This window comes from Oncorhynchus nerka, linkage group LG3 (assembly GCF_034236695.1).
Source record: "Oncorhynchus nerka isolate Pitt River linkage group LG3, Oner_Uvic_2.0, whole genome shotgun sequence".
Lineage (NCBI taxonomy): Eukaryota > Metazoa > Chordata > Actinopteri > Salmoniformes > Salmonidae > Oncorhynchus > Oncorhynchus nerka.
In genome coordinates, this window is record NC_088398.1 from 10,378,060 (window position 1) to 10,405,661 (window position 27,602).

Here is a 27,602-nt window from a genome sequence, read left to right on the forward strand (position 1 = left end):
TTCCAATGATTCACCAGACGGCTGGTGCTGTCTCTCAATTAGGTATGTTATTTTCCATCATGGACTGTCAAGACACATTTGTCTCATTACTGAAAAATTGTCTTAAGTTCCAGTCAAAGTGACAAGCAGGTATTCAAATAGAAATCTATTCTCTCCTGCTGCCGATATATCATGGAGGAGTGGAGAGGAACTATAATCTGCTAAATTGAAGGTTTGACAGCCTAATACAGGCACGTCAACGTCCATTTCTCTTCTCTCATGTCATGGGCGGTTTGATGTATTATGTGCAGAAGAAGGTCCCAACGGTACGAGTAGGAATGGAAAACAAATTGAGAAATTAATTAGCTTAATATGAGATGTTTTTTCCTCTTTATACACCTCTTTTCTATACCCCTTTTCTACACAATAGAACAAAATACACCGGAATAAAAGTGAATACACATTTGTCAATCCCAGGTGGCTATTAAGGTTGCTGAACCAATGCAGTAACACAAACCATACAATCAGTAAAACCTTTCCCTACATGCTGCACCACATTTTCACTTCTTGAACTAAGTAGAGCTGAAATAGAAATGACCCCAGTCCTGCTCTACAAAAACATGAGAGTACATACAGACATCTTTAGCACAGTTTCCTGGAGCGGGTTTTGTGAGCAAAGAGAATGCAAAGTGAGTTTTAGATTTGGGTGAAACTCTACAAAAAATAGAAGAGTTGTCTTATGAAAGGCAGCTTTGAAATAAAAACAGAATTAATGGTTAATATTTGATGAAGGCTGATTTGAATACATGCTAAAGCTAAAGGAGTATGGTGAACCTCTTTAACTATTGATGTTGGCTAATGGCTTTAATGGCATGTCTGGACCACTTGGTTTAAAGAACACCAGAATACAATAAAACCAGTTATTCTAGCATTGCATTTAGAGTACATAGTGACTAAATGCATTTGCATGTTGGGTAGGCTACAACAGCACAGGGCTTTTAAAGATGTGTAACACGCATTGAGGTATGTCTTTTGCCATTCAATAGCCATAGAGGTAATAGAAAAACAATGCTTAACTGACAGTCTTTTATTGAATGTAAAGTATTATTTCAATGTCCAATGTTCACCATTTTACAATATGTTGACAGCACTGCATTACTGTAAGCTTGCCTGTGCCTGTGATTCTCAGCCATGGTCAGTGGACTTCAGGAAACAGCAGAGTGGGCACCCCCCTATCCACATCAACGGGACAGCAGTGGAGAAGGTGGAAAGTTTTAAGTTCCTCGGCGTACACATCACGGACAAACTGAAATGCTCCACCCACATAGACAGTATAGTGAAGAAGGCGCAATAGCGCCTCTTCAACCTCATATACTAACCATGTGTATGTGACCAATACCCTTGATTTGATTTGATTTGGATCGTATTCACCTATTTGAAGACAACCTTTTCTTCTCTTTAAGATGTCAGCAGGTAAAGAAAATGTATTATATCCAGTGGTCTGGTGCAGTGTGGCCATTGGCATGTCTTGTGAGGAGGAGGAGAAGGAGGATGTGCAGCATGTTGAGAAGTAAAGAACGTGACTGGATGGGGACAGTCCAAAAGCCACCCCAACTCCTGCAGCGAAGACTGTGTCCTCTGTTTGAGGGCCTGAATTGGCCCCATTGTCCATTGTGACCGGCCTGGACTGGTGTCTCACTGTTGTGTAATATTGTAGTGGCTGGAGAGGCTATGCTGACAACTCTCCAAGAGCATCGCCCCACTGGGCTATAACTGATGGAACCAATGCTGTTTCTGCATAATTTCAACCCACAAAAAATAAATGTGATGATGTTGAATCAACATGGAAAACTAATTGCATTTGAAAAAAATTATCATAAACAAAGGGGTATTTAGTATTTTTTTCAACTAACTTTTATTTGTTGATTTATTTGTTGATTTCACTTTGAATTCACGTTAGTTGACAACGTCTGTGCCCAGTGGGGCTCATTTCCTTGTTGTGTTTCTCAGTACAGTACTGTGCTTTTCAATGCACTTTCTTACTGGAAGTTCTGCACTAATTGAATATGTGAAGGACAGTTCCCTTCCCACTAATCTATGATGATGCTTAAATGTATGAGTACTGTGAGAATTAAGTATTTTTTATTTAAACTTTTTGGGTACAAGAGGATGTAAAAAGAGAGACATGCAGACACACAGAAATGGAGAGAGACATTCAAAAAGAGAGACATGCAGACACACAGACATGGAGAAAGACATTCAAAAATAGACATGTAGACACACAGACATCGAGAGAGACATTCAAAAATAGACATGCAGACACACAGACATCGAGAGAGACATTCAAAAAGAGACAGGCAGACACACAGACAGGGAGAGAGACATTCAAAAATAGACATGTAGACACACAGACATCGAGAGAGACATTCAAAAATAGACATGCAGACACACAGACATCGAGAGAGACATTCAAAAAGAGACAGGCAGACACACAGACAGGGAGAGAGAGATTCAAAAAGAGAGACATGTAGACACACAGACATCGAGAGAGACATTCAAAAATAGACATGCAGAAACACAGACATGGAGAAAGACATTCAAAAAGAGACAGGCAGACACACAGACATGGAGAGAGATATTCAAAAAGAGACATGTAGACACACAGACATCGAGAGAGACATTCAAAAACAGACATGTAGACACACAGACATCGAGAGAGACATTCAAAAATAGACATGCAGACACACAGACATGGAGAGAGACATTCAAAAAGAGACAGGCAGACACACAGACATGGAGAGAGACATTCAAAAAGAGACATGCAGACACACAGACATGGAGAGAGACATTCAAAAAGAGACATGCAGACACAGACAGGGAGAGAGACATTCAAAAAGAGAGACATGTAGACACACAGACATGGAGAGAGACATTCAAAATGAGACATGCAGAAACACAGACAAGGAGACAGACAGACAGACAGACAGACAGACAGACAGACAGACAGACAGACAGACAGACAGACAGACAGACAGACAGACAGACAGACAGACAGACAGACAGACAGACAGACAGACAGACAGACAGACAGACAGACAGACAGACAGACAGACAGACAGACAGACAGACAGACAGGAACCACTAACACAGGAACGATTGAGGCAGACTGACAGTGAGAGAGACTAGTCTGGAAGACAGAGAACAAAAAGAAAGTGGGGAGGCCCACGTGTGAGAGCCAGCAAACAGAAAGAGTGGGTGAGAGAAGTGCCATGAGCAAGGGATGGAACGAGGAAGTCATGAGCAGAAGGGTGTGGTCGACTAACGGTTCTTAATGGTTCCTGACTGACACACAGAGGAAAGAGACCGTGGATGCTGCTCTGGAACGAGCTCTGGAACTAAGCGACAACTCAGGATGGACACCAAGGTGAGCTGAATGACTTTCATTTGGGACTCAAAGAGGAGAGGAGGAAGGGAGGGACATTGGTACTCATGAGAGAGGGAGAGAGTATGATATGTGAAGTGAGAGACAGAGAGAGAGAGAGAGAGAGAGAGAGGGAGAGAGAGAGGGAGAGAGAGAACGTGTGGCGGATGTTCGAGATTGACAGACGGACGGTCAAACAGCCTAGATACACAGAAAGATAACACAGACAATGGTGAGTGAGTGAGTGAGTGAGTGAGTGAGTGAGGCGGCCAGACATGGGGTTAGTGGAGTGAGAGAGAGTCTGGAAGGGAGGCTGGGACAGCCCCAGAAGAACAGGCCCTTACCTTGACATATGCTTCAGAGGCTTCAGAGTGAAATTAGGACTGGCGTGACCCGCTAATCTGAGCTGTCAAACCTCATGATGCCCACTGACACTTACCTGTCACCGCTTCCCCTGCCCTCAGGACATGCTGCCATCAGAATAAGTCAGGGCAGGCATCTCAGCTAGGTACTGATACAACACCAAAACACTCCTCTGGCTGTCACTCCCTCCCTCCTTCCTTGCCTTCATCCACCTCGCTCTCTGCTCTCCATCCCTCTAGAACAATAATCATTGGGTTCCTCGTTGGTTTACGGATGATGTTATTTTCTGTATACACTACTGCTTTTTCTCAGAACTAATAGTTTGTCAGTGTGATTGCAATTCTCCTCAGAATGAATGTGTTTACTTGTTTGCCTGTGTTATTTTGTGTACGATTACCATATGGTGCAGACGAAGAGTGATTACAAAAAGCTATTATGACCCTGTACAGTAGTTGTGTGTCTCAGAGAAAGCTCTGAGTAGCACCTGATTGGCTGTAAGTGTTGTTGTTATGACAGATCCTCATTCCGCAACTAGATTTTTAATTGGCGACACTAAGGAGTCCCGAGATATGATTTACAGTGTGATGGCTGAGGGAGCAGCGGTAGCAACACAATGTACTAAGGAGCATGTGGGAGGATTCCCGTTATAGCCATGCACTCTATCTCATCTCAACACATGACCTCAACCTTCCAATTCAGCTAAATCAGGGCCATGTGATGTGTGCTAGGTGATGATATGTGTAAGTATACAGAGATCATGGCATTCAGTTGGAAAAGTGTAAACAGGGCATAAGTATAATTCCATGGATTAGAAAATGAGAGTGCTCTCATCCAGTTTGTATATCGTATTATACATTTCGTTTGAGATTGTCAGCCATCTTCATTGCGTGGAAAAAATGTTCTTGACTGCACTTAGGTGTGGGGGAGGGAAGTGGTAGAAACAACCGCTATGTGTACAATTTCCTGTGTTTCAAAAGACATGTAGCCTCAGTACTTGACATAAAACCAGTAACACGGCTACTTCCTCTTTACACTGACATTAGTCACGGGCCTACATGAACGCATCCCTTGTTCGACACAGTAGCTCGTAGTGTCTGTCTCGTTGTGTCGAGCACCATTAGAAAACCCTTACAGCTACTGTAACGATAGGAGCTGGTTCTGAAACCTGTTACTCAGCCCTATAATGGGCAGAGTGTGAGTGTGTTTAAGTGCAGCGGGAGCGCACAAACAAGCAGGGTGTTAATGAAGGTTGATAGATGTGTGGTTGTCATGTGTCTGTTGTAATCTATTGTGGATATAACAGATGTGCCTGTGTGGCTGCCTCTAAGTGATCTGTATTCATTGCAGTGTCACCTGTGCTGCTTAAGGGCCTTTGCTTATCTTGCAGATTTCCAGCTGAAGTAGTAGTCAGCTTAATGCTGTATTAATTACAGACCCTGCTGAGACTCTGTACCACAATCAATCTCTCACTCACATCTCTCTCACATCTTTCAGATTCAGCTGAGCTGGATGGCAGTATGTCTGTTTCTCACACTACCAGGTAAGCCATGAAAAATGATGATTTATTTATTTCTCACACATATACGCATGCATGCACCCACGGTCAAGCACACTGTTCTCATATGAACATACTGTATACACACTCTCTCCCTTTCTCATCTCAAACTAAAACAGGGTCTTCAACCTTTCCTTGCCCAGGGACCTCCGTCCAGGCAAACCGGTGACCCCACATATGTTAGCAGAACATGTTAATGACAAGGACAAGTAACCAACATTTCAAAATGAATCGATTTGGTAGATAGGTTTTCATTATTTTGACCTCCACACATTATAACTGGAAAAAGTGTAAACTCGAACATAGCCTATTAGTTAGAAAGGTAACTCCAAACTAGGTCTGCGATGATTATAGACATTTGGGTAACTATGTAATGCAAATGGCCACAGTTGTCATTTTTGCTGAATTTTTTTTGGAGCTTTTGTTGCGTCATAATGCATCTTTCAAAATGAGCTACGCATTACCTAATGAACACAACACAGCTTTGGTGACACCCCTGTCTCAAAAACGAATGATTTTGACCACCTTGAACTTTTGGAAATGAAGCTTCTCCTCCCAACTGTGTCATTCTGCTCGTGTAATGATTACTAACTTCACCCTCTCTATGTATTCATTCTCCTAAAATTAATGTATTAAGATAATTGTGATTACCTCGACTAACCAGTGCCCGCGCAAATTGACTCTGTATCGATACCCCCTGTATATAGTCTCGCTATTGTTATTTTACTGATGCTCTTTAATTACTTGTTACTTTTATTTCTTATTCTTATTAAGATTTTTTAAACTGCATTGTTGGTTAGGGGCTTGTATGTAAGCCTTTCATTGTAAGGTCTACACCTGTTGTATTCGGCGCATGTGACTAATACAATTAGATTAGATTTGATTGGGACTTTATTTGATAATTATACAATAGATGTGCCAGTCCTACTCCACATACATGTTGGTTAATAGCAGCTGGTTAAAGGTTAGCAATGTGTTGGAAAAAATGTATGACCAAGTCAAAAAGGCTTGCAGCAGCTAACATCATTTGCTGCGACTGGTAGTCTCGGGAGCTTTTTCAAAGCCTATATCAGATACTCCAATGAGTGTAATTAGCTCAATATTAGGAGTTGAGAAAAACAGACATCATTTAAAAATAAGATATTCCCCTCTTTTCTACTGTAGGCATGTAGCACAACATTTGTTTAGTCTGTTGTTGCTAGAGACATTCATAAAAATATATACATTTTTTACATATATTTTTGCGGCTCACCTGCTGTACCTCCACAGACCCCTAGGGTCCAAACAGTCCTGAGTCATTCCAACGAATGTATCTGTTTTTTCAGTGACATCTCTCCTCCTCTGAACCACACTGTAAATATCTAAAATGACCTCATAGGGATTCAGCAACAGAACTGATTTCCCTGTTAGGAAATTGATTCAGTTCTAATCACATTTGCTTGTGGGAACCCAGTGGGCCCATAGTGGGCTTGTAGCGATTCATCATGGAGTGGTTAATTGGAAGGTATTGATGGGGAGTGGAGTGTGTACAAAGGCCTGCTTCTCACGTCTCTCAGGGCCAGTACAATCTACCTCTGTGTTGGTCAGAGCAGCCCCTTCATAACCATGCTGCACTGCCCACTCACAAGACTAGTATTATCACAGACTTTGAATACATTCACAGCACTCTATTGACCCAGCTAACAATTCTAGGGAGAGAGAACGTAATGTTACCCTTAATGTTCCTTTAAGCAGTCGCACACAAGCCTAAGATCACCATGCGCAACGCCAAGCAGTCGGCTGGAGTGGTGTAAAGCTCGCCGCCATCTGGAGAAGTGGAAACACTTTCGTTTGAGTGATGAATTACGCTTTATCATCTGACTTTCCGACAGACGAATCTGGGTTTGGGGGATGCCAGGAAAACACAACCTGCCCCAATTTATAGTGGCAACTGTAAAGTTTGGTGGAGGAGAAATAATGGTCTATCTTTCATGGTTCGGGCTAGGCCCATTAGTTCCACTGAAGGGAAATCCTAATGCTACAGCATACATTGACATTCTAGATTCTGTGCTTGCAACTTTGTGGCAACAGTTTGGGGAAGGCCCTTTCCTGTTAAAGCATGAAAATACCCTCATGTATAAAGCAAGGTCCATACAGAAATGGTTTGTCGAGATCGGTGTGGGAGAACCTGACTGGCCCGCACAAAGCCCTGACCTCAACTCCATCGAACACCTTAGGGATGAATTTGAACGCAGAGCCAGGCCTAATCGCCCAACATCAGTGCCCAACCTCACTAATACTCTGACTGAATGAAAGCAAGTCCCCTCAGCAATATTCCAACATCTAGTGGAATGCCTTCCCAGAAGAGGGAAGGCTGTTATAGCAGCAAAGTGGGGACCAACTCCATATTAATGCCCATGATTTTGGAATAAGATATTCGACAAGCAGTGTGAGAGTGGACTAACAAAATCAATGAGGCCCCCCCGGTCAGTAATTCAACAATGATTACTACACGTTTAGATAGCTGGCCGGTAGACTTACCAATAAAAAAAAATTATGCTGACATAGGCTAATTGAGTGACTGTCAGTGACTGACATAACGAGAGAAAAACTGCTGATGCACAACATTTCGAAATTGCACCTTGTGTATTCTACTATTTTAACTCTCAATAGTAAGTTGAGACCCCAACTGAGTTCCTATAATTTACTTTTAAATTGATCCGCGGGCATAAACGTTACCCGTCCCTGCCCTAGGGAATGTGCTTATTAGTCCAGTATAGTTTAGGCCCTGTCCAGAAGAAACACTAACCCCTCCTCCTTTGGCACTTATGTAGATGAAACAACTCGATAGGTGTAAGCAATAGGTAGAGTGCACTTTGTAGTAAATCTCAGCTATGTTAAAAGTACACTCAAGAAAAAAACTATTTCATTGATCATAGTAATTCAGGAGTATCATTAAAACAGCTTAACATACCCCCAAAACATTAGAAAACTACACAGAAAGCTCTTAAAATACTGAAATAAGTCAATCAAATCACTGAGATCACAGTACAGTGAACTAAGACATTCAAAATTCAAATCCCAGGTAAGGACATGTTGAATAATTATTGTGTAAATGCACATTCACAATGTAATCATCTATTTTAAAGTGTGCAAAACGTGTATGTTAAAAACACTATGTTAAAAGCACTGTGTATGCGAGTATCCCTAACGTTCACAGCAGACAAAGAGCTATCATTGGTTCACCATTCAGGGCCTTGATTGGCTCAGCAACAGTAACAAGGCGTGATGTGTATTTACACTTTTTTGGGGGGGAGAACACTTCTTAGGGACCATCAGGCGACATCCTGACAACAGATACACAGAAATGTTCCAGCAACGTTCAATTGAAACGTGTCTAGAACATTCATATATTATGTTCTGAGAACACGCAACCATGTTCTGTGTATGTTTGGTGGGACGTTGATGGAAAATTCTCATAACATAGAAAATTGGACACATGAATGTTCTTGCAACGTTACCATGAAATGTGTCTAGAACGTTGACATTTTAAATTCTGAGAACATGGTAACCCCGTTCTGGGTACGTTCTATTTGATATTAAGGGAATGGTCTCTTGGAAACATTCCTTCCACATTACCAGAACAGTCCTATGAAAACATTACTTAATGGCCTTATGTCACTCTTAAGGGAATGTTCTCTAAAGTTGTGGGAACGTTTGTTGTTAGCTGAGTAACTCCCTCCCTTTGTGCCTCCCACTGGCTGTGTGTGGACACATTCTCAACCCTGGCTGCTGCTAGGAATATGTTAGTCAATTGTTGTGGAGAATAATTTCAGCAGAAGCCATGTTTTGTGCTTCCAACTGTCTTGTAATGTGTTGTTTATGTTTCACCCAACTGTCTTGTAATGTTTTGTTTAGGTTTCACCCAACTGTCTTGTAATGTGTTGTTTATGTTTCACCCAACTGTCTTGTAATGTGTTGTTTATGTTTCACCCAACTGTCTTGTAATGTGTTGTTTATGTTTCACCCAACTGTCTTGTAATGTGTTGTTTATGTTTCACCCAACTGTCTTGTAATGTGTTGTTTAGGTTTCACCCAACTCATTTGTTTTCTGTCAACAGGGTCCCTTGCTCAGAGCCCTACCACCACACACCCCAAAATGACTGTGGTGGCTAATGTTACTGCAGCTCCCTCTCCAGCCAGAACTGGTACAGTCCCCTTTGTCTTTTCTAGATGATGTCACATGGGGCTATTTCATATTTCTCTGTAGCTTAACTCAAGAACTTCACTCTTAATAGGACCTTCTTTTAAATATGTTTCACCAGCAGGATGAATGGAAATCAATGTCCATAAACCATGGCAGCTAGAGCACCAATGTTTCTAATTACTTTGTCCCCCTCCTAACTGGCTTTGGTTCAGTAGCTGGAATCAATTTGAGGAATTACTGTGACTTGCGAAAGAAGTCACACTTTAAATCATGTATAACTTATTTCGGACTATTTCATTAATGGAACTTGCGACAGAAGAAATCATACTTATTATTTGGAACACTACTCCTCTTACACCGTTTAAGACAGAAACGCCATTCAACCTTTAAAACATGCAGGCCGGTCAGGACCAGTATGATTGAAACCATTTATACTTTTTAACCTATTAAGCTTCTAATAAACCTCACCCACTTTAATGGGATTTCTTCTACATTCTAAAGCTCCCATTGTTAAAGAGCCACTGAACATGTCGATTGGCACATGTTTTTATGTTGCTCATTTGAAAAACAATATTTCAGTCTTAGCAGTGTGTTCCTCACTGATTCCGCGTTTGGTTAATGATTTTTTTCCCCCATGAGACACTACTGACGCGGAAGCCTATTGATTGAATTTAAGATAACTACTTTTTTGCCGAGGATGTTTTAGTTGCGCAGTTTTACATCTAACTAAGGTGTTTGGTGCAGTATTTCCCAAGTAAAAAAATGTGTGACATGTCTTAAGTAAACAAAGTCAGAACTGCTGGGCAGATCTGTCTCACTGTCTAATACATTGAATAGAGAGCGATCACCGCAGCTGCTCAGCCTATGTTGGTGGGCAAAAGGAAATCAACTCAAAACCCACCTTTCATTTACCCATTGTGACGCACAGAGGTTTCAAACTCTGTCATAGACGAGACTAACTTTATGACCAAAATGATCCTATTTACACTTTGTAGTCAATTTCACACTATGATAACTCTCTCTGACTCATATTGATACCATAAAGGCCATTTTCAAAGGGATTTTTAAAGGCAGTGACTTTAAAAACTCCCCTTCTGAAGCTGACTTTCAACATTCTATTCACTGTAAACAAATCAGCTACTTTGACCACTTTCCCAACAAGCTGGACAAAAACGTAGAGGGTATGAAATCTTAAAATATCTTCTACCAATCAAACTATATAGCTGTTTTAGTTATCAAATCAACTTACTTTTCCTCTCAACTTTTACAATCAACTGACATTTTGACCACTTTCCCAGCAAATATGACACAAACATAGATGGTATGACATACAGTGGGGAGAACAAGTATTTGATACACTGCCAATTTTGTAGGTTTTCCTACTTACAAAGCATGTAGAGGTCTGGAATGTTTTATCATAGGTACACTTCAACTGTGATAAACGGAATCTAAAACAAAAATCCAGAAAATCACATTGTATGATTTTTAAGTAATTAATTAGCATTTTATTGCATGACATAAGTATGTGATCACCTACCAACCAGTAAGAATTCTGTCTTTCACAGACCTGTTAGTTTTTCTTTAAGAAGCCCTCCTGTTCTCCACTCATTACCTGTATTAACTGCACCGGTTTGAACTCGTTACATGTATAAAAGACACCTCTCCACACACTCAATCAAACAAACTCCAACCTCTCCACAATGGCCAAGGCCAGAGAGATGTGTAAGGACATCAGGGATCAAATTTTAGACCTGCACAAGGCTGCACAATCCAGAGGAGGAATGGGAGAAGGTCATGTGGTCTGATGAGACAAAAAAATAGCATTTTGGTCTAAACTCCACTCGCCGTGTTTGGAGGAAGAAGAAGGATGAGTACAACCCCAAGAATACCATCCCAACCGTGAAGCATGGGGATGGAAACATCATTCTTTGGGGATGCCTTTCTGCAAAGGGGACAGGACGACTGCACCGTATTGAGGGGAGGATGGATGGGGCCATGTATCACGGGATCTTGGCCAACAACCTCCTTCCCTCAGTAAGAGAATTGAAGATGGGTCGTGGCTGGGTCTTCCAGCATGACAAAGACCCGAAACACACAGCCAGGGCAACTAAGGAGTGGCTCCGTAAGAAGCATCTCAAGGTCCTGGAGTGGCCTAGCCAGTCTCAGACATGAACCCAATAGAACATCTTTGGAGGGAGCTGAAAGTCCGTATTGCCCAGCGACAGCCCCGAAACCTGAAGGATATGGAGGAGTGTGCCAAAATCCCTGCTGCAGTGTATGCAAACCTGGTCAAGAACTACAGGAAACGTATGATCTTTGTAATCGCAAACAAAGGTTTCTGTGCCAAATATTAAGTTCTGCTTTTCTGATGTATCAAATACTTATGTCATGCAATAAAATGCAAATTAATTACTTAAAAATCATAAAATGTGATTTTCTGGATTTTTGTTTTAGATTCCGTCTCTCACAGTTGAAGTGTACAGAAAAATTACAGACCTCTACATGCTTTGTAAGTAGGAAAACCTGCAAAATCAGCAGTGTATCAAATACTTGTTCTCCCCACTGTATTGACTTCCGGCGCCAACAGAGATGGCCGCCTCGCTTCGCGTTCTTAGGAAACTATGCAGTATTTTGTTTTTTTATGTATTATTTCTTACACTGTTGCCCCAGGAAATCTTAAGTCTTATTACATACCGCCGGGAAGAACTATTGGATATTAGAGCAACGTCAAGTTACCAACATTATGACCAGGAATACGACTTTCCCGAAGCGGATCCTCTGTTTGGTCCACCACCCAGGACAATGGATCGGATCCCAGCAGGCAACCCAAAACAACTACGCCGCAGAAGGGGCAGACGGAGTGGTCTTCTGGCCAGGCTCCGTAGACAGGCACATCAACCACCACTCCCAAGTATACTACTTGCCAATGTCCAGTCTCTTGACAACAAGGTAGACAAAATCTGAGCAAGAGTTGCCTTCCAGAGAGACATCAGAGATTGTAACATTCTCTGTTTCACGGAAACATGGCTCACTACGTTATCAGAGTCGGTACAGCCACCTTGTTTCTTCACGCATCGCGCCAACAGAAACAAACATCTCTTTGGTAAGAAGAAGGGCGGGGGTGTATGCCTTATGATTAACGAGTTGTGGTGTGATCATAACAACGCCCATACTCAGGTCTGTCCAACGCTGGTCTGACCAATCTGATTCCACGCTTTAAGATTGCTTCGATCACGTGGACTGGGATATGTTCCGGATAGCTTTGAACAACAACATTGATGTATACGTTGATTCGGTGAGCGAGTTTATTAGCAAGAGCGTCGGGGATGTTGTACCCACGGCGAATATTAAAACCTTCCCCAACCAGAAACCGTGGATTGATGGCAGCATTCGCGCAAAACTGAAAGCGTGACCGACCCACTGCTTTTAATCAGGGCAAGGCGACCGGAAACATGACCAAATATCAACAGTGTAGCTTTTCCCTCCGCAAGGCAATCAAACAAGCTAAGCATCAGCATAGAGACAAAGTAGAGTCGCAATTTAACGGCTCAGACACGAGAGGTATGTGGCAGGGACTATAGTCAATCACGGACTAGAAAATGAAAACCAGCCCCATCGCGGACCCCGATGTCTTGCTCCCTGAAAAACTAAACAAATTCTTTGCTCGCTTTGAGGACAATACAGTGCCACCGACATGGCCCGCTACCAAAATCTGCAAGCTCTCCTTCACCGCAGCCAACGTGAGTAAAACATTTAAACGTGTTAACCCTCGCAAGGCTGCAGGCCCAGACGACATCCTTAGCTGTGTCCTCAGAGCATGTGCAGACCAGCTGGCTGGTGTGTTTATGGACATATTCAATCAATCCCTATCCCAGTCTGCTGTTCCCACATGCTTCAAGAAGGCCCCCATTGTTCCTGTTCCCAAGAAAGCTAAGATAACTGAGCTAAACGACTATCGCCCCGTAGCACTCACTTCCGTCATCATGAAGTGCTTTGAGAGACTAGTCAAGGATCATATCACCTCCACCCTACCTGACACCCTAGGCCCACTCCAATTTGCTTACCGCCCCAATAGGTCCACAGACGACGCAATCACACTGCACACTGCCCTAACCCATCTGGACAAGAGGAATACCTATGTAAGAATGCTGTTCATCGACTACAGCTCAGCATTTAACACCATAGTATCCTCCAAGCTCATCATTAAGCTTGATGCCCTGGGTCTCGACCCCGCCCTATGCAACTGGGTCCTGGACTTTCTGATGGGACGCCCCCAGGTGGTGAGAGTAGGAAACAACATCTCCACCCCGCTGATCCTCAACACCGGGGCCCCAAAAGGGTGCGTTCTCAGTCCTCTCCTGTACTCCCTGTTCAACAATGACTGCGTGGCCATGCACGCCTCCAACTCAATCATCAAATTTGCAGACGACACTACAGTGGTAGGCTTGATTACCAACAACAATGAGACAGCCTACAGGGAGGAGGTGAGGGCACTTGGAGTGTGGTGTCATGAAAATAACCTCACACTCAACATCAACAAAACAAAGGAGATGATTGTGGACTTCAGGAAACAGCAGAGGGAGCACCCCCTATCCACATTGACGGGACAGTAGTGGAGAGGGTGGAAAGTTTTAAGTTCCTCGGCGTACACATCACGGACAAACTTAAATGGTCCACCCACACAGACAGCGTGGTGAAGAGGTCGCAACAGTGCCTCTTCAACACTTAAACTTTTACAGATGCACAATCGAGAGCATCCTGTCGGGCTGTATCACCGCCTGGTACAGCAACTGCTCCGCCCACAAGCGTAAGGCTCTCCAGAGGGTAGTGAGGTCTGCACAACGCATCACCGGGGGCAAACTACCTGCCCTCCAGGACACATACACCACCCGATGTCACAGGAAGGCCAAAAAGATTATCAAGGACAACAACCACCCGAGCCACTGCCTGTTCACCCTGCTATCATCCAGAAGGCAAGGCCAGTACAGGTGCATCAAAGCTGGGACCGAGAGACTGAAAAACAGCTTCTATCTCAAGGCCATCAGACTGTTAAACAGCCATCACTAACATTGAGTGGCTGCTGCCAACATACTGACTCAAATCTCTAGCCACTTTAATAATAACAAATTGGATGTAATAAATGTATCACTAGTCACTTTATACAATGCCACTTTATATAATGTGTACATACCCTACATTACTCATCTCATGTGTATATACTGTACTCTATACCATCTACTGAATCTAGCCTATGCCGTTCGGCAAACGCTCATTCATATATCTATATGTACATATTCTTAATCATTCCTTGTTGTGAAATTGTTAGATTACCTCTTAGATGTTACTGCATGGTCCGGAACTAGAAGCACAAGCATTTCGCTACACTAGCATTAACATCTGCTAACCATGTGTATGTGACCAATAACATATCCGTCTACTTTTCTGCAATTCAAATCTGATATCAGAACAGAAATATATTCTAACAATCAAACAATATAGCTGTTTTAGTAAGAGCATCAAGTACTTTTCCTCTCAACCTCTTTGACCACTTTCCCAAGTTCGACAAAAACGTAAAGCGTATGAAATCTTAGTCTACTTCTCTGCTTTTCAAATGTTGAATCAGAATAGAATATATTTTACCAGTCAAACGATATAGCTGTTTTAGTAACAACATTGCCAACTTTCTCCCAACTTTTCAGAAGAACTGCATTTTTGCCCGCTTTTCCAATAACTTGGACAAAAACGTTTAGTGTATGAAATCTTCTAGTTCTCTGTTTTTCAAATCTGAAATCAGAACAAATATATTTTACCAATCAAATCATAGCACTGCGGGAGCAAATAAGACTGATTATGCCACACAGCTCACCCAAACTCAGTAAACTAACCCATTATAAGAAACCCCAATGACACTAACCAAACTACAATAGCGACCCCACGTACTGAAGCACCTATGTGAACTGAGCCACAATAACAATTGACCACAATAGTAGAATCGTCAGTTCACCTTCAAAATAAAAGTTGCATTGAAACTGATGCAAACAGATACAAATACTGGATTCATGCCATATTTGGACTAAATAAGGCAAAACAAAGGTTGGAATGTTGTTGTAAATTTTACAAAATACAATAATTTGTTTATTTGACTAGTCACCTATCCAGTCAGCTAATTGTGTGTATTGAACATTCATATTGCACTGTACAGTCTAGCCTAGGGATTGTGCACTCATGAAATGGGGTATCAGCCTACTCAGTGACACCCACAGAAGACAATTCTGAACAGTTTACACAAATATCTCTTAGTCTTGGTTTTCCCGTCCTTCTCCTCTGGTAAGTAATTCAGTTAATTGTAAAAAAAAAAAAAAAAAAAAAAAATTTTAAAAGGTAGGCTACTGTATGTGTTTATATTCTAATAGTCGACGCGTACGTATTACATAAGTATTCAGACCCTTTGCTATGAGACTCGAAATTGAGCTCAGGTGCATCCTGTTTCCATTGATCATCCATGAGATGTTTCTACAACTTGATTGGAGTCCATCTGTGGTAAATTCAATTGATTGAACATAATGGGGCCAAGAACCCGATGGTCACTCTGACAGAGCTCCAGAGTTCCTCTGTGGAGATGGGAGAACATTCCAAAAGGGCAACCATCTCTGCAGCACTACACCAATCAGGCCTTTATGGTAGAGTGGCCAGACGGAAGCCAATCCTCAGTAAAAGCACATGACAGGCTGCTTGGAGTTTGCCAAAAGGCATGGAAAGGCTCTCAGACCATGAGAAATAAGATCCTCTGGTCTGATGAAACCCAGATTGAACTCTTTGGCCTGAATGCCAAGCATCACGTCTGGAGGAAACCTGGCACCATCCCTACGGTGAAGCATGGTGGTGGCAGCATCATGCTGTGGGGCTGTTTTTCATTAGCTGGGACTGGTAGACAAGTAAGGATCGAAACAAAGATGAACGGAGCAAAGTACAGAGAGATCCTTGATGAAAACTTTCTCCAGAATGCTCAGGACCTCAGACTGTGGCGAAGGTCCTTCCAACAGGACAACGACCCTAACCACACAGCCAAGATAACACAGGAGTGGCTTCGGGACAAGTCTGTGAATGCCTTTCAGTGGCCCAGGCAGAACCTGGTCTTGAACCCGATTGAACATATCGGGAGAGACCTGAAAATAGCTGTGCAGCAACGCTCCCCATCCAACCTGACAGAGCTTGAGAGCATCTGTAGAGAAGAATGGGAGAAACTCCCCAAATACATGTGTGCCAAGCTTGAAGACTCTATGCTGTAAGCGCGGCCAAAGTGCGTCTACAAAGTACTGAGAAAAGGGTCTGAATACTTATGTAAATGTGATATTTCAGTTGTATATTTTCATAAATTCGCAAACATTTAGAAAAACTGTTTTCACTTTGTAATTATGGGGTATTGTGTGTGGATTGACGAGGGGAAAAAACAGTTAAATCCACTTTAGAATAAGGCTGTAACGTAACAAAATGTGGAAAAAGTCAAAGGAATGAATATGTCCTGAATGCACTGTATAGTGTAGAGAATTATTTTACCATCTAAATATATTTTCCACAGCCACAAATGTTGTATTGTCAGCTGTTTGAAGCTGGTGTACAAAACTGAAAGCAAAAACTGAACTTGATAACCGGAACCATAGAAATAGTTCACAAGGAACTGATCTATCACTTCTTAGACCTGCTTTCAATGAAGAATGACATATCAACAGTGGAAAGAAAAAGTATGTGAACCCTTTGGAATTACCTGGATTTATGCAGACATTGGTCATAACATTTGATCTGATCTTCATCTAAGTCACAACAATAGACAAACAGTCTGCTTAAACTAATAACACCCAAAAAATTGTATGTTTTCATGTCTTTGTTGAAAACACTGTGTAAACATTCACAGTGGAGGATGGGAAAAGTATGTGAACCCTTGGATTTAATAACTGGTTGTCCCTCCTTTGGCAGCAATAACCTCAACCAAATGTGTTCTGTAGTTGTGGATCAGACCTGCACAACGGTCAGGAGGAATTTTGGACCATTCCTCATTACAAAACTGTTTCAGTTAAGCAATATTCTTGGGATGTCTGGTGTGAACCGCTCTCTTGATGTCATGCCACAGCATCTCAATGGGGTTGAGGTCAGGACTGACTGGGCCACTCCAGAAGGCTTATGTTCTTCTGTCGAAGCCATTCTGTTGTGATTTACTTCTGTGTTTTTGGTCGTTGTCCTGTTGCATCACCCAACTTATTTTGAGCTTCAATTGGCAGACAGATAGCCTTACATTCTCCTGCAAAATGTCTTGATAAACTTGGTAAATCATTTTTCCGTCCATGATGGCAAGCTCTCCATGCCCAGAAGCAGCAAGCAGCCCTTTCATACTTTACAGTTTGGATGAGGTTTTGATGTTGGTGTGCTGTGCCTTTTATTCTCCAGGCAGAGTGCTGTGTGTTCCTTCCAAACAACTCCATTTTAGCTTAATCTGTCCACAGAATATTTTGCCAGTAGCTCCGTTGAACATCCAGGTGCTCTTTTGCGAACTTCAGAAGTGCAGCAATGTTTTTTTTGGGACAGCAGTGTCTTCTTCTGAGGTGTCCTCCCATGAACACCATTATTGTTTAGTGTTTTACGTATCGTAGTCTTATCAACAGAGATGTTAGCATGTTCCAGAGATTTCTGTAAGTCTTTAGCTGACACTCTAGGATTCTTCTTAGCCTCATTGAGCATTCTGCGCTGTGCTCTTGCAGTCATCTTTGCAGGACGAACACTTCTAAGGAGAGTAGCAACAGTTGTACTGTCTCCATTCATAGACTATTTGTCTTACTGTGGACTGATGAACATCAAGGCTTTTAGAGATAATTTTGTAACCCTTTCCAGCTTTATGCAAGTCAACAATTCTTAATCTTAGGTCTTCTGAGATCTCTTTTGTTCGAGGCATGGTTCACATCAGGCAATGCTTCTACTGAATAGCAAACAAAAATGTTGTGAATGTTTTTTATAGGGCAGGGCAACTCTAACAAACATCTCCAATCTCGTCTCATTGATTGGACATTTTAGCTGTCTCCTGACTCCCATTAGCTTTTGGAGAAGTCATTAGCCGAGTGGTTCGCATACTTTTTCCAACCTACACTGTGAATGTTTAAATTATATATTCAATATAGACAAGAAAAATACAATAATTTGTGTGTTATTAGTTTAAGCGCACTGTGTTTGTCTATTGTTGTGACTTAGATGAAGATCAGATCAAATTTTATGACCAATTTATGCAGAAATCCCGGTAATTCCAAAGGGTTCACATACTTTTTCTTTCCACTGTATAACTCAAATATCCATGTGAATTCGGTCAGGTCGCCCAAAAGGTTACATTTTGCAGCTTTAGGGTTACTGACTAGAAACTGCCTTCTGAAAAAGGCCATTATTAATGCAACCTATTTTTTATTTGTTCTGCATTCTAGGCCTATACTTGGGATATATTTTTTGTTTAAGCTAAGTTTGCTTGAGAAAGTAAATGATATGATTATGGTCTCTGTCATGCTCTGAACTGTAGGTGTGCCTACACATGCCTCCTGTCCTGTTGAGCTCAACCCTCCCAGAGTAGTGGTGAGATATGGAGACTCAGTCTCAGTCAACTGCACATCATCCACAGACCCCGAGGGGATGAGGTGGGAGGCCACGTACGGAGATACAGGTTGGCATGGAAATGTAAACCTTGTCACCTGGACTGTGAGAAGACTCATGGACTGGACAATAGAACCTAAATGCTACATCAAGTCACAAAATGGAAGTCAGTGTAGTGAGATTCTCCCTGTCATTCTCTACAGTAAGTTGTTTTTCTTTTTCTTATATTTGGGAGTTTTGTCAGTAAAAGCAATTATATTTCACTATATGTAACTATTTTGTCTCTAGTGACTCCAGACAGTGTGTCTATCTCTCCTCTGAGCCACTCTGGTCCAATGATGGAGGGGAAGGAGTACCAGCTGCAGTGCGACATCCAGAACATCGCTCCTCTACAGAACCTGGTTGTGAGGTGGTACAAAGGCAATGAAACTATAGAGACTCAAACGTTTAATGACTCCACAAAGGAACTAGTGAATATGTCCTCCACTATCACCATCACCCACAGAAGAGATGAGGGTGAAGTAGAGTACAGATGTGAGGCAGAGCTGGACCTGGGACCAGAGGGACCGAAACCTTCTGCCTTGTCATCAAAACCTCTTAATGTTACTGTTTACTGTAAGTCTTTTTGTTTCCTTTTGGGGTTGGTGGAATAAAGGGACTTGTTAACGGGCTGAGGGACTATTCCTTTCCACATACTGTCTACCAATCAGATTATAGCACTGGGGGAGCACATAAGACTGATTATGCCACACAGCTCACCAACCCACAACCCCCCACACTCATTAACTAACCTACAATAGTGACCCCACTTACTATAGCTAACCCATGGCCTACCTACCTAAAACATTCAGAATTACTACTACAATGTACTGCTACTAATACTTCTGGGTTACTCACTACTACCTAGTCTCCCACTAAAGGTTACTATAGCTATTTATAAAACAGTCACTGCCTCTACTATACCAGCCTCAATTTATCAACACTAACAAACTTCTTAACTTCTTCCACTAGATGCAAAATAACAGCCTACAACTTTTCTAATTCCTTATGACTAAAAGTGTAGTAGTCTGACTGTAGTTATTTATGATGAAATATGCACTTTTGACTATGTTTCACTACTACGCATTTAACATTTAAATGCCTCAATTTAAAGGATGTACCACTTATTTCTAACTTGTTGTAGTTATTTGGAAGCCATGTTTTGTGCTTCCGACTGTCTTGTAATGTGTTGTTTAGGTTTCACCCAACTGCTTTGTTTGTGTAATGCTTGAAAAGTCATTAGTTTTCTGTCAACAGGGTCCCTTGCTCAGAGCCCTGCCACCACACAGCCCAATCGACCGGTGGATGTGACTCCCTCTCCAGCCAGAACTGGTACAGTCCTCTTTCTCATTTCTAGATGATGTCACATGGGGCTATTTCATATTTCTCTGTATCTTTCCACCTGCCACAACTCACCGTTAATCTCAAGAACTTCACTCTTAATAGGACCTGCTTTTAAATCTTTTTCACCAGCAGGAGGAATGGAAATCAATGTCCGTAAACCATGGCAGCTAGAGCACCAATGTTTGTAATTACTTTGTCCCCCTCCTAACTGGCTTTGGTTCAGTAGTTGTAATCAATTTGAGGAATTACTGTGACTTGCGAAAGAAGTCACACTTTAAATAATGTATAACTTATTTCGGACTATTTCATTAACGGAACTTGCGACAGAAGAAATCGTACTTATTATTTGGAACACTACTCCTCTTACACCGTTTAAGATAGAAATTCAACCTTTAAAACATGCAGGCCGGTCAGGACCAGTGTGATTGAAACCATTTATACTTTTTAACCTATTAAGCTTCTAATAAACCTCACCCACTTTAATGGGATTTCTTCTACATTCTAAAGCTCCCATTGTTAAAGAGCCACTGAACACGTCGATTGCCACGTGTTTTTCTCATTAGAAAAAACATATTTCAGTCTTAGCGGTGTGTTTCCTGACTGATTCTGCATTTGGTTAATGATTTTTGTCCCCCATGAGACACTATAGATGCAGAAGCCTGTTTCCCTTCTTCAAAATCCCCAGAATAAATCTAAGATAACTCAAGAAATATGAAATAACTTTTAAGTCTTTGCAGAGGATGTTTTAGTTGCGCAGTTTTACATCTAACTAAGGTGTTTGGTGCAGTATTTCTCAAGTAAATGTGCGACATGTCTTAAGTAAACAAAGTCAGAGCTGCTGGGCAGATCTGTCTCACTGTCTAATACATTGAATAGAGAGCAATCACCGCAGCTGCTCAGCCTATGTTGGTGGGCAAAAGGAAATCAACTCAAAACACAACTTTCATTTACCCATTGTGACGCACAGATGTTCCAAACTCCGTTGTAGACGAGACGGACTTCATGACCAAAATTATCCTATTTACACCCGTTAACTGTTTCTGACTCATATTGATACCACACAGGCCATTTTCAAGGGGATTTTTAAAGGCAGTGACTCTTTAAAAGCTCACATTCTGAAGCTGTGACTTCTAACGTTCTATTCACTGTGAACAATGTGATTTTGACACAAATCACCTACTTTGACCACTTTCTCAACAAGCTAGACAAAAACTTAGAGGGTATGAAATCTTAGTCTACTTCTATCCTATTTAAAGCTGGTATCAGAACAGAAATATCTTCTACCAATCAAACGATACAGCTGTTTTAGTAATCAAATCAACTACTTTTCTTCTCAACTTTTACAAACAACTGAAATGTTGACCATTTTCCCAGCAAGTAGGACACAAATGTAGAGTGTGTGACATATTGGTCATCAAAACCTATTAATTTGACTGTTTACTGAGTCTTTTTGTTTCCTTTTGGGGTTGGTGGACTAAATTTACCTTTTAATGGGCTGAGGGACTATTACTATACCTTTCCACATACTGTCTACCAATCAGATTATAGCACTGGGGGAGCACATAAGACTGATTATGCCACACAGCTCACCAACCCACAACCCCCCACACTCATTAACTAACCTACAATAGTGACCCCACTTACTATAGCTAACCCATGGCTTACCTACCTAAAACATTCAGAATGATTACTACAATGTACTGCTACTAGTACTTCTGGGCAACTTACTACACTAAAGGCTACTATCGCCATTTAGAAAACAGTCACTGCCTCTACTATACCAGCCTCAATTTATCAACACTAACAAACTTCTAAACTTCTTCCACTAGATGCTAAATAATAGGCTACAACTTTTCTAATTCCTTATGACTAAAAGTGTAGTAGTCTGAATGTAGTTACTTAAGGAAAACATTTAAATACCACAATTTAAAGGATGTATCACTTATTTCTGACTTGTTGTAGTTATCTGGAACACCACTACTCTTACATAGTTTAAAATAGAAATGCCTGTCACGTCCGTTGTTTAAATGAGTGGACCAAAGTGCAGCGTGAGTAGAGTTCCACATATTTATTGAGGTGAAACTTCAAACAACAAATAAAAAAATGAATGTGTAGTTCGTAGTGCACATAGCACATGACAAAACAATACAAAACAAAACATCAAGTATGATCCCCAATTAGAGGCAACGATCATCAGCTGCCTCCAATTGGGGACCATGCTCACACCAACATAGAAAATAAAACCTAGAAAACTCCCTAGTCACGCCCCGACCTAAAACACCTGAACCTAGATGGGGAGGGTTAGGGTGGGCAACTAGCGTCGCTGGGAACCGGAGCAGAGGAAGGCTCCGGCCATGGAGCAGGACTGGTCGCCGTGCCTGGACTGGGCACCGGCACAGAGGAAGGCTCCGGCCATGGAGCAGGACTGGTCGCCGTGCCTGGACTGAGTACCAGCTCAGAGGAAGGCTCCGGCCGTGGAGGGGGACTGGACGCCGTGCCTGGAATGAGCACCGGCGCAGAGGAAGGCTCCGGCCACACCAACATAGAAAATAAAACCTAGAAAACCCCCTAGTCACGAAAACCCCCTAAAACACCACAGAGGACCCCGGTCAGGGCGTGACAATGCCATTCCATCTGGATTAAGTTTCTTTCATAAAACCTTTTGATAAAACGTTTACTTTTTAAACTATTTGACTTTTTGTCCTCCTAAAACAACTTTATCCACTGTAATATGATTTTTTCAACATTCTAAAGCTCCCATTGTTGAAAATTCCCAGGACTTCCAACATTCTATGCACTGTAAACAATGTAGCTTTTGACACAAGTCAGCTACTTTCCCAACAACTTAGACAAAACCGTAGAGGCTATGAAATATTAGTCTATTTCTCTGCTGTATTAATCTGAAATCAGAACTTCTACCAATCAAAATTGCTCCAGAAAAAAGGTAATGCAGCACTCGCTATGCCAACACATAAACAGCTAACTCTCGCCATTCCACCCATTTGCTAAAGTTAACTGATGCAAGCTAACTAGTCAGCCCAGACAGAAGCGCAAAACAAACTATAATATATTTAGAAAGTGGTCATTACTTTAGTGTCAATTTCAATCAGGCACTGACGTTATCTACCTACAAAACACAGATATCCAATTGACCAGTGAGAATTCTCAAGCTGTGAGCTTTTTTATGCTGTGATGTCACAATCACAGCCAATCACAAGTGTAAAAATGTTCTCACAATAATCATTGAATGTGAGCTATGTCACGCTGTGGGCATTTTTACATGACACCCCACACTCCAGTAATAGGATTGATATAGCAGTCAATCAAAGTAATCAGACCTGATATTTTAATATATTTAACTTTGACTGTATTTCACTGCTTCACTTAATGAAAACCTTCCAAACTTCTTCCAATACCACACAAATCATTTTAAAGAGCTGAAGCAAGTCACACAATTTAATTTCATATAAAATTACATTTCTAGTTCAAATTGTGTGGCCTTGCCACAGACCAAGTCATCCTCTCTGCTTTTCTCCTCAGCTCACACAAACAAGTCAACAACACCCACGGCTAAGTCCTTAACCACCACAGGTAAATAACAAACCTCTTATTCCCTCCTTGACATTTAAGAATGACCTGTTCCCTGAAAAATAAACACTCCTATTGGTAGTCCCTGAAACACACTGCAACAGAGCTATAGTGAATGGATGCTTTGCTATCAAGAAAATCCCATAACCAGTTCTGTCTTTCACGTCAAGGGTGCATGCAATTTAAAATCGAATTAGCTCTGTAATTAGCAAATGTTACATTCCCCTTTCTCGTTAAGATAGACAGACAGTGGATTTTACAGCACCTGACAGGGACACCACTGATACACTTTAAAAAGTGTAATTAGACTGACCCGATTTCCTATGAGAGTCGTGCCATTGAAATATGCAGAAATTCTATAAAAAAGGGAGTGGAACATAAAAGGAATGCACCTGGAATTTAATGAGATGTAATTATGTACAGGTCCATATGACAGAGATAAGGACTCAAAATGCTGACAGAGAAAATGTTAATCTTTTTTTATCTCTCGCTCTCTCTCTCTGTCCATAGTGACACCATCTCCAACCACCTCTGAAAATACCGCCGTCGTTTCTCCTGTTGCCTGGGGTAACAAAGGCATTTCCTAGCCTACCTTTGCCTTAAATCTGGTGGGGTTTTCTGAGTTTGGTTATTGTTATCTCACAGCACATTTGACAGTATCACAATTCCTCATCTCCCAAACAAAACCCTTGGAGGAGTTGTGAAACAGAAACAGAGCACCTCAGCTCGCTGTCTCTAACTTGTCCTCAGATTAATGCTTCATTGTGGCTGATGTAAGTGATAAGAAGTCTCTGAGTGTGTCCCTCTGCGCTGTGCAGGCTTACGTAAGGGTTGAGATGTGGCTTCAACAACACATCAACTGGACCAGATCGCTCTGTTGTCATCTCATTGTGTTGTTGTTCCCACCTCTTTCTTTGTTTCAGGAATATAGGCTACACCTATTATGCTCTAAAAACACACAATGCAAGTACTGTCTTTAAAAATAACTAAGTGATATTGTATTTTTCTTTGATCACAGATGCAAAGTGGGATGAACCATTCAATTATGGTAAGATAATCTGATTTTTTCCAAAGTTAACAAATACAATGATTAACCAAGCAGCTAAAATCCACTTATCAATACCACAATGCTTTCAAACATGGGTTACAATCACACGGTAATAGACTCATCTATGTGTCACTGTGTCTGTGCTCAGACTACTACTTCCTCCGTGTTGTTGGTCTGTCTTTGGCTGCAACGCTCTTCATCCTGGGTATTATGGTCATTAGCTGTGAGTAGAAAACATTTACCCTCCGTGTCTCTTTTCTTTGTCGTATTCACACTGTTAATACTGTACTGTTATCATAAAAACAGCTCTTTATATCCCTCTTATTGTCTTCCTCTCTCTCTCATTCTCTGTCACACAGGTGGTAAAGTATGCCCGATGCCTAGGTGTCATGTGGGCACAGGGAAGTGAGTAGTCCTCTTTAGCCACATATCAATGTGACACGCACTCACGCACACATACAGTATACACCCAACCACACACACACACACGTCACCTTCAGCTTCACATACTGCAACTGACACAACTGTGGCAATGCTTTTGTGGCTGTGACCTCATTATGGAAGACAGGCCCAATCATGCAACAGTATTTGTAATGGAGGTGTTCCAGTGAAGTGACTGACTATAAAGGGACAACGTAAAAAGCCAAGTGGACCAGCTGGGTTGCAATGGTTAGGGATATCATTCTGTGTTGGTATTGAATGCTACTGTATTCTATCTATACCATGAGTGAGTATCTGTGTGCCTAAATGAGTTCATGTAGATCAGTACTGTGAACATGGATAAATCACTGTATAGAGGAAGTATCTAAAGTCAGTCTTGACATCAGTCATAATCACTGAATGGACTGCTGACTTAGATCCTATTGTTGACAAATGGCTTAAAGCATTGTTTGGCTGTATTCGATTGGTTCGTCAGCCATGTACAGTTCTGTAAAAACATTTTTTTTGCATTGTTTGATGAATTGATGTTAGAATAATCAATGTTTTTTTTTATTTGATTATCTGACCTTAGATGAATTGACCCTGGATACTGTAAATGGACATTTCATTAATTGTCTTCATGTGTGTTTTTTTCCCAGGTCGTACCAAGTGTCCAGAGAGTAGTGAGGGGACAAACGTGTTACTGAGTGGCCTCAAGAGCCCAGAAGAGTTCATCAGAGGGACATGGAGAAACAACACTGATACAACATACATTATCGTGCGTGTGTATGTTTGAGTTTGAGTTTATTTTATTTTTACAGGGACAGTGCACATTATGTGTGTGTGAAAACGTTGTTGGACAATACTCTGCGTCTGTCATTTCAGAGATGAGAATGTGATATGTGTTTCATGTGCCTTTCCCACAGACTGCAAGTGAGACTCACTCAACATTATGAAATTACCCCTCCCTCACTCTTCTAAAGACTTACCTGTAGTTTTAAATGCAAGTTTTATTATACTTTGGCACTCATGTTTCTGTGTATATTTTGAAATGCGCACAAAATGTTACAGAATACATACTGTAGATGTTACGTAGCTCAGAGGCGCCCCCAAGAGCACCGGAAGAGGTACTGATCCTTTTTTTTCTCTGATATTCCAGATACAGCAATTTCATGCCTAGCTTTTCACAGATCATTGTGTAGATTTTATCTGTAGATTTGTCACCAACTTGAATGATATTTTCTCTAATAAATCACATACATGTCCTGTTCATGGTCTCATTTCCACAGATATTATGGAGGTCCATCATGCCTCTGACAGCCTCATCTAACCGAACTGTCCCTCTGGTTCCGGGTAGGGAATTGCCGATACTACATGCCACAAGGACAATACTGACATAGGTGTCTGAGAAGCTTCCCTGTTCTACCTTTAAAGGGAAAATTGACTGAAAAACAATATATATAGATATTTTCATTATTGCACTGTTAATACAGTTCCAAAATGTTTTGCATGTCAGTAGTCAAGATATTGGACTTTCAAGAAGCAAAGTGTCACTGGCCACATCATGATTGTCCTTATAACAGAACAGAGAGGTGGAGAGAAAAATAAAAAAAACTCCAGAATAAACTATGGAAAAATGAGTCACGCTGACAAGTGAAGAATAGGGACATTATTTCCCTGCTACTCTTTGTTTAAATGTTACTTCCATTACTGAATTCAACTTTGAAATGAAAATGGATTGCTAGTCTGGGTGAATAATGACAAGATGAGCCATGTTTGATATTAGGTTTGTTTCCACCTCTATCGAACAGCCTGCTCAACTCTAGCCAAGCTGTTTCTATGAAAACGTTTTTAACATCACTACCTCAAACGGCCGAGCCTCGTACAAGCCAGTGAATAAAATGGCCCTGAAAAACATTCCACTATCTGTTAATCTTCAAAATACCCCTAAAACTATCAGGATGTAAAAATAAAACCTGTTCACTTCCCTTTCCTGTATTGTATAACTCACAAAGAAAACAGATGGTCAGTAGTT

At 41.4% G+C, this 27,602-nt stretch overlaps 1 protein-coding gene across 3 annotated transcripts; it reads left to right on the plus strand.

Moving 5' to 3' along the window:
- The first annotated feature begins 3,251 nt into the window (after positions 1 to 3,251).
- LOC115102014 (intercellular adhesion molecule 1-like) lies at positions 3,252 to 26,833 on the plus strand. 3 transcript variants are annotated; one of them, XM_029621498.2, is made up of 12 exons: positions 3,252 to 3,403; positions 5,258 to 5,303; positions 9,419 to 9,505; positions 19,058 to 19,330; positions 19,417 to 19,743; positions 20,425 to 20,499; positions 24,052 to 24,102; positions 24,610 to 24,666; positions 25,118 to 25,147; positions 25,296 to 25,370; positions 25,507 to 25,552; positions 26,227 to 26,833. In XM_029621498.2, exons 1-12 carry the CDS (start codon positions 3,392 to 3,394, stop codon positions 26,249 to 26,251), a joined length of 1,104 nt encoding a protein of 367 aa, XP_029477358.2. In that variant the 5' UTR covers positions 3,252 to 3,391; the 3' UTR covers positions 26,252 to 26,833. The 3 variants fall into 3 exon arrangements, with proteins under 3 accessions (XP_029477358.2, XP_029477385.2, XP_029477367.2); XM_029621507.2 differs by lacking the exon at positions 3,252 to 3,403 and adding an exon at positions 3,606 to 3,632; XM_029621525.2 differs by lacking the exon at positions 9,419 to 9,505.
- The last annotated feature ends 769 nt before the right edge of the window (positions 26,834 to 27,602 follow it).